Below are 8,319 nucleotides of genomic sequence, written 5' to 3'. Positions count from 1 at the left end.
AATTTGTAATGTCTAAGGGAGATATTACTCCTAATATCTTCTTTTAGATATTAGAAATAATATCACAGAGTGTACACTCACCCTGTGGTGATATTAGGAGTAATATCTTCTTTAAAATGTTACTAAGGTTTTACATGACCTTGTGGCTTCTGCTGTCTTGAATGGCCTTTGACATCCCCTAAGGGAGCTCACTCTAGAGGCCTTCATCAGAGGCCACGTAAAGACAGAGGCTCTGATACCATATTAACCATGTTTTTTAATGTGTCCTGACGCTTTGACATCTAGGGCCTTGCTGACCTTGCCAGGCCTGTCCCTCCCAGGGTTAGCCAATTCCTAGAGACAGTAAACAACTTGCCCATGAGTGTGCTTTTCACACACAAGCTAACCAGTCCAGAGCTTGTGCCCCCAGTTACCTACTCCATCAGCCTTCCACAGGACTCACACACTCTAGGCCACTGCTCCTCTGCCCTAAGCACCCCAGGGCCAGGTACTAGACAACTAGGGACAGCCCCTATACCCAGAGCCTGCTGAAATTACTCAAACTTAATAGCTAACCTTAACCCTGCTCACCTTGCCTCACTCACTCCTTCCCGTGGAAACCACCATAAAGGCTCTGCCCATGTTTTTCCATCACTCCTGCCTTCTCGCTGACCATAGTGCCTCCCTATATGGTGCTGCATGGCACAGCACTTTCCCTTCTCTCGGGATCTGTGAGTAACAAACTCTCTTTTCAGTGGCAATCGACACTTGATCTGTCAGTCTCTCCATACCTGAAGAATAATGCAACCCATATATATTTTTAAATCAACTAAAATTTATTTAATTAAGCATAAAGTTACTTTCACATTTGGCTACAACCACAGTAAATACAGTTCTTGGCATAAGGCCATGGCCTTTAAAATTTAAAGCCTCCCCACCCGCAAAATTACATATATAAAACTCCCACTATTGTTTAGATAATAGTGGATTTGTTAATCAAATTAAAATAGTTATACTATCTAGAATAAAATAAAATGGAAATAATTTACTCATAAGATTCATATTTAAATCGTCCTTATTTACAATATACTATCCTGAGAATTGTAATTCCATTAAGTTTCAATTTGAGCAAAGTGTAATCATTGAAGTAACAGCAGTTACTTCAACTGAAATGAGAACAGTCAAAATGACTTTTGAAGAGAGCAAAAATATTGTCAGTTTTCTTGCCGTGGTTCTGGATCTTCAGTAGCAGGCTCATTTGAAGGCAGACTCAACCCTGAAGGGAACTCGCTCTATCTTCAGAATGTGGGGGTGGGGGGGGGCAAAATCCAGGTCTTGGGGTAAGGTAAGGAGGAAAACCCCTCGGTGGATAGACATTTCTCATTGCAAATGGAGCACGTGGTGTACCTGGGACATCCCTTGGTGGACCTGGGAAATCCCTTGGTGGAAAATAATCTGGAGAAGCTCCAAACATGGTTCCTGGAGGAGGTGGAGGGAAAGGAGGTCCTCTTCTCGTGAACGGGCCCCTCATATCCACTGGCAACAACGGACCTCTAATTGGAGCGAGAGCTGGAGGAACAAAGCCCAGGCCAGTTGCTTCATTTTCAGCGGGGAGAGATGAATCAGACACATTTAAATTACCAAGATTATCTTTGGTATCATTTCTACTGGATTCCATTTCTGAAGGCATTGACCCATCCATTTTATCCGAAGAAGGCATATTAAAACTTTCGAGTTCTGCTGGTCCAGAGCGTCTAGCAGAATTAGAATAAAATGTGTCTTGCCTTTGTGGAGGAAGAGCTGAATCAGGATATGACTGTCCTGGTGGAGGAAACATCATCCTACGGTCCTGTTCCCACGGAGGCGACAGGGGCCCAGTGTCAGAAGGAGCCCTGCGAGGACTGGTTAACCTCTCACAGCTTGATTCTCCTCTTTCATTGGTAATCTGATGGTCCAGGGGGTTCCCTGGGCCTCTTGGGCCTCTTCCTCCTCCCCCTGGAAGCGAAGGTGAGAGTCTCAGTGGACCCTCCGACAAAGTTGGAGGATAGAGAAAAGCTCTCGTTTCAGATGAAGGCCGACCCAGTGGAGAGGGACCATATGAGGAATGCTGTCTGCCAAATGCTGTATTTGGAACATCAAGCGCATAAGGATCTTTTTCTAAAAGTTTCATTTTAAACTCTGCTTCAGCTAATTTTTGTCTGTTGTGAGCATTTTCTTTCCTTAAATCATTGAGGTTTCTTTCAGCAATCCAAGCTGCCAAACAATTACCATCTACTTTTTTCTTATAGGAAATAATCTTCCCTTGATAAAAATGAAGAACTCTCTCAAATTGTTCTTCCAGATCTTTGGCTCGCTTTTTGCAGGTCTCCAGCTCTCCAGTGCCATGGCTGATCGTTTCGTCTACTTTAGAAAGTTTCTCTTCTTTCTCTAACGAGTAATTTCCCTCTACTAGTAATTTCCTGTATAGCTTCATTCTATTTTCTTGATATAATTCTGTCATTACCTTTAGTTTCTGTTGAAGCTTCTGATTCTCACTTTCAAACTGTGTGTTTTCCGACTGCAAAGATGCTTGTTCCGTCTGAAGGTTTTTAATATGCTCTCTGAGTTCCTTCTTGGTTTCATCAACTTCAGATAACTGAATATAAAGTTCGTTTCTTTCTCCTTCTAAGGTTGTTAAAGAATCATTTAACTTAGCTGCACGAATCAGTTTCTTCAAAGCTCGTTTTGGAGGATTATCTAAGTTAGCACCATCTTCTAATTCACCGTTCATTTCGAATTCCAAGTTACCATCATCCGTTATGTCTTCTCCAAGTATAGCACCCAGATCTTTAATCTTTCGCAAGCGTTCAGTCAGAGTCTTGATGTGATTTTCTTTACCATTTAGAACTTGTTCTGCATGTACTTTGGAGTCTTCAAATGTTATTTTCTGTTTATTAAGTTCACTCACTTGTTCTTTCCATACTTCGGCTTCTTGCAAAAGCTGTTTCTGGCTTTCCCGAAGTTGAGAATTTTCATTCAAAGCATCTTGTATTGCTATCTTCAGTTGTTCTTCATTCATTTGAAATCTCTTCAAGGTCATTTTGGCTTCAGCTACTTGGGATTTGAGGGATTTTGACTCATCTTCTAGAGACTGTATCCTTTTGGAAATATCCGCCATCAATTCATCTTGTTCAGAGTGTTTCAATTTCTCTTCTTTTAACTCTTTTTCTAGACACAGTATTTCATGCTCAAGTTCAGAATTGGACCGGTTCAGCTTTTCACAGGTGGCCTCCAAACTTTGTGCTTCTGTTGCCTCCTCCTCAGAGCTGGCATCCTCTAAAGATGACTCTACTTCATAGGCTTCATACTCTTTTTGAACAAGGCTAAACTTTTCAAGTAATCTACATTTTTCTTCAATTAGTCCAGAAAGCGCTTCAGCAAGCTTTTTCTCTCTTCCCGCATAAAGCCAACTCCTAACTGATCTAAAACTTCTCCACAAGAAAAAGGGAGCAGCAAAAAATCCAACGACAGCTGCACATATCACCAATTCCCATGGAAAACCATAAGGAGTCGAATCTGGTCTCCTGCCTTCAGGCAGTGCTGCCACAACCCTGCGTGGCTCCTCCAGGAGCAGCCCCCAGTAAGGCTGAGGGGTAGCCCCGGGCTCCTCCATAGCGCCAAGGCTGCTCTGGCGGTGGCCACCGCAGTAACCCAGGCCGTCCGGGCCACAGTTAGCCGCGAAGAACACGCAGGCTTAGGTTAGGAACAGAATCTGCACCTGGCAACCGGAGCAGACCACTGCGGTTCCGGCTGTGGGGGGAGCTGGGGGACGCGGGAACCCACAGACCTCACAGGCCCATAGAAAACGTACAGTAAAAATATAGCATTAAAGATTTTTTTTAAAAGATATCCTTCTATAGAGTACTTATCATAAATAAATGGAGCTTGCAAGATTGAAAATTGCTGTGGATTAGTAAGTGGTGAGTGAATGTGAAGGCCTAGGGCATTACTGTACACTACTGCAGCCTTCACAAGCACTGCACACGTAAGCCACATCAATTAATTAAAATTGTTTTATTCAATATAAATTAACCTTAGCTTACTGTAACTCTTTTACTTTATAAATGTTTAATTTTTTTTAACTTTTTTACTTTTTTGTAATAACACTTCACTTACAACCACATTGTATAGCTGTACAAAAATATTTTCTTTATATCCTTACTTTGTAAGCTTTTTTCTATTAATTTTTTTTTTTTTTTTTTTTTTTTTTACTTTTTAATAGTTTTTTGTTAAAAACCAAGACATAGACACACACATTAGCCTCAGCCTACACAGGGTCAGGATCATCAATATCACTGTCTTCCACCTCCACATCTTGTCCCACTGGAAGGTCTTCAGGGTTGATAACACACATGGAGCTGTCGCCTCCTATGATAACAATGCCCTCTTTTGGATACTTCCTGAAGGACCAGCCCGAGGCTGTTTTATGGTTAACTTCTAACCGTACACTCTAAAATAATGACAAAAATTATAGTACAGGTTGGTCCAGTGATAGTGGGTTATCACAACTTACAACATTTAGTGTCACTAAAGTTGGTATAAAACCCTCCACTGCTAAATTTAAATGGTTTACAGTTTTTGTGTGTTTTTTCTTTTTGTTTTGTTTTTTGAAAAAAATAGGCTGGGTGCGCTGGCTCATGACTGTAATCCCAGCACTTTGGGAGGCTGATGCAACCAGATCACTTGAGGTCAGGATTTCAAGACCAGCCTGGCCAATATACTGAAACGTCTCTATTAAAAACACAAAATTAGTTGGGCATGGTGGTGCACACCTGTAATCCCAGCTACTCAGGAGGCTGAGGTAGGAGAATCACTTGGACCAGGAGACAGAGGTTGCAGTGAGCTAAGATAGCACCACTGCATTTCAGCCTGGGCAATAGCGCGAGACCCCATCTTAAAAAAAGAATAATATAGTATATACATAAATATCAATTCCTCATTCATGAGGAATCTTGTTGATCATTCCAGTTTCTTCATATTGAGGAGGGACATCCTGGGCAACCTCATACCATGGGTAACTATGTTGTCCCCCAGGAATCACAGGTTAATCTAATACTGTCCTTTTCTTCTGAAACAATCTTTCTTTTTCCAGTCCCCTACTTCCACCAAAGACAAATGTCAGCAAGACAAACCTACCTGCAAAATAAGCTGCAGTCCCATAAACGTGGCCTGATTACCCCAGAAAGTGCAGTAAGAATTACTGTCCACATAGGCTCTCCTAAATTGGCCTTGCTGGAATCTCTCACAAGGTCATTTCAGTCAAAGACCTGGGTAAATAGCCAGTTCATCCACCTGTGTCACAGTATAAAATACAATAGATTCTTATTGAACTTATGCAAACAAACACATTGCCATTAATTAAGAATACTCACAAATAATTTACAAATTATGAAGAAATTAGGCATATAGAGAACTATACCTCAGATTCTGTGTGAGGAAAGCACAATGTATTCAATATACTTAAAGTATACTCAGAGGCAATAAAAGCTCCAAAGAAAAAAAATTCTCCAGGCTCTGAAAAACAAAACAAAAAAAATCAGCAATATTTCAAATGAAAAAACCATTAATTCAGTCCATGCAATCAACTCCTGGTATGCTTCATATTGAGTTAGCAATCTTTATGAACATATCAGCACTTCAATTAGTGTCCTGGAAGTTTTCTCTCTAATCCAATGGCACAGTATACAAAGTTATCAGAAACCTGCATTCGAGAGGCTGAATTTTTCATAAACTTCCCCAAGGAAGAAAGCCCTGGACTGTAGCTGATTATAAGTCACTTTTTGAGAAGGATCAAAGCAAAACTACAATTGTGGATGACTAAAGTTTTAAGACAGCCATAGTTAAAGGCACAGTTAACGAGGGTATTTTGTTATTCCTGTGGCATACAAGTTAACATAATAATAATAATAGTGTGACAACATATATTAAGACGTATCAGAATTTTAGAACTCTCATATCATCCCGGAACTTCAGGAGGCCAAGGTGGGTGGATCACCTGAAGTCAGGAGTTCAAGACCAGTTTCGTCAACATGGCAAAACCTTACATCCACTAAACATACAAAAATCAGTTGGACATCATGACTCATGCCTGTAATCCCGGCTACTTGGAAGCCTGAGGCACAAAAATCACCTGAACCTGGGAGGCATAGGCTGCAGTGAGCTGAGATTGTGCCACTGCACTCCAGCCTGGGCAACAGAGCAAGACCCATCTAAAAAATAAATAAATAAATAAATAAATCCCAAAGGAAGCTGAACACTACCTCTGATTGACAATGCTTCCCACATAATTCTAACATAACAAACAAGTCAAATAAATGTAATATATCCCTCTTGGACTTCAGGGAACCTTATACCCAAAAAAAGTTAATTTGAGGTCAAAAAGACTGAATTTAGAACTTGAAATTTTGCCATTGGAAAGTTTGTCAGAGATGAAAGTTTTGAGACACTTGACATCACAAAATAGGATTATACAGGTCACTATAAAATAGTCATTCATTTAGCAAGAATGATAATACAAAACAGCTTACCCTTTGATAGTGAGGAGACTCAGCTTCCCAAACAATAAGCCCTAATAAAGACAGCATGAGGCCAACTAAGAGGGAGAGACTCTCTTTTTCTGTAGTTTTACTCAAAAATCTCTTATCTCTTACATGAACATTTTGTTGAAGAGAAAACCAAATTTTACCTTTATATGGTATATTATTAATGTTAAAACTAATTTTAATAAAACCTTATAAACAAATCTATCCAATTGTAATCAGTTTGATCATAAGGTAAGATTTCCATAAACTTTTTATAATCTTTTACAATTTTCTATTAAGGAGTAGATTAATGCTCCAGAAAGGCCCAGATGCTGGCCTTGCATCAGTGTGGTTTTGGTGTTAATGTTTAATTTATAGAAAAACTGACATAATTTTTTTTTTTTGAGACGGAGTCTTGCTCTGTCACCCATGCTGAAGTACAGTGGCATGATCTTGGCTCACTGCAAGCTCCGCCTCCCAGATTCATGCTATTCTCCTGCCTCAGCCTCCCGAGTAACTGGGACTACAGGTTCCGCCACCACACCTGGCTAATTTTTTTTTGTATTTTTAGTAGAGATGGGGTTTCACGGTGTTAGCCAGGATGGTATCGATCTCTTGACCTTGTGATCCACCCACCTCAGTCTCCCAAAGTGCTGAGATTAGAGGCGTGAGCCACTGCACCTGGCCCTGAACTAATCTTATCCCTCAAAACCAGCCCTTACAATCTCATGTGCCTACCTCTTCTGCAGTAGTCCCTGAGCCTAGAGAGATTGAATAGTTTTAATTCTGGCCCTGTGTCTTTTTTTTTTTCTGAGATGGACTGTGGCTCTGCCACCCAGGCTGGAGTGCAATGGCACAATCTCGTCTCACTGCAAACTCCGCCTCCCAGGTCCAAGCGATTCTCCTGCCTCAGTCTCCCGAGTAGCTGGGATCGCAGGTGTCTGCCACCATGCCCAGCTAATTTTTGTATTTTCTGTAGAGATGGGGTTTCACCATTTTGGTCAGGCTGGTCTCGACCTCCTGACCTCAGGTGATCCACCCACCTCGGCCTCCCAAAGTGCTGGGATTACAGGCGTGAGCCACTGTGCCCAGCCAGCCCTGTGTCTTTTGAAAGCAGATCACGGCTGGGCACAGTAGCTCATGCTGGCAGATCACGTTAGGTCAGGAATTCAAGACCAGCCTGACCAACATGGTGAAACTCCATCTCTGCTAAAAGTACAAAAATTAGCCGGGCATGGTGGCACATGCCTGTAAGCCCAGGTACTCAGAGACTGGAAGCAGGAGAATTGCTTGAGCCCAAAAGGTGGAGGTTGCAGTGAGCCAAGATTGCACCACTGCACTCCAGCCTGGGTGACAGAGTGAGGCTCCATCTCAAAAAAAAAAAAAAAAAAAATCATTTTGATTGTCAGCTTCTCCCGGGTCTGACAGCAAGGCTTTGACTGGTGTCAATGCTCAAGATTAAGCAGGAGTCGGTGCCTTCTTCAGACCCAAGAGTCAAAGCCCTGTAATTTAACAGCACAAGGATTAGTTAATAGATATTTTTACTGCAGAAAATCCAATCATTCTAACACGTCACAAATTAAAGCACTGTGATTTGGTGTTTAGGAGCTACTGCCTGCAGCACTTCAAACCACAGTATTAAAGTAGTTAGGCTATTCATTGCATATGCCTAATTGCTAGCATTCTAGTGACAGAATTGTGGCTAAAAGCATAAAAAATGTGATAGGTCCTATGCCGAACTTATCAAAGTAAGACAACTAACATTTCTCTCTATCACTAA

General features: G+C 41.3%; 1 protein-coding gene across 4 annotated transcripts; it reads right to left on the bottom strand.

The window, feature by feature from the left end:
• Positions 1-1,249: 1,249 nt before the first annotated feature.
• LOC103214433 (cTAGE family member 2-like) lies at positions 1,250-3,631 on the bottom strand. 4 transcript variants are annotated; one of them, XM_073014560.1, is made up of 3 exons: positions 3,327-3,631; positions 2,095-3,254; positions 1,250-1,965 (listed from the first exon to the last, which is right to left on the bottom strand). In XM_073014560.1, exons 1-3 carry the CDS (start codon positions 3,629-3,631, stop codon positions 1,250-1,252), a joined length of 2,181 nt encoding a protein of 726 aa, XP_072870661.1. The 4 variants fall into 4 exon arrangements, with proteins under 4 accessions (XP_072870661.1, XP_072870660.1, XP_072870659.1 ...); XM_073014559.1 differs by having other exon boundaries at positions 2,095-3,631; XM_073014558.1 differs by having other exon boundaries at positions 1,250-3,254.
• Positions 3,632-8,319: the final 4,688 nt, after the last annotated feature.

Source organism: Chlorocebus sabaeus, chromosome 3 (assembly GCF_047675955.1).
Source record: "Chlorocebus sabaeus isolate Y175 chromosome 3, mChlSab1.0.hap1, whole genome shotgun sequence".
Lineage (NCBI taxonomy): Eukaryota > Metazoa > Chordata > Mammalia > Primates > Cercopithecidae > Chlorocebus > Chlorocebus sabaeus.
Note: the sequence above shows the minus strand (reverse complement) of the source record. Positions and strands in the feature narration are given on the sequence as shown.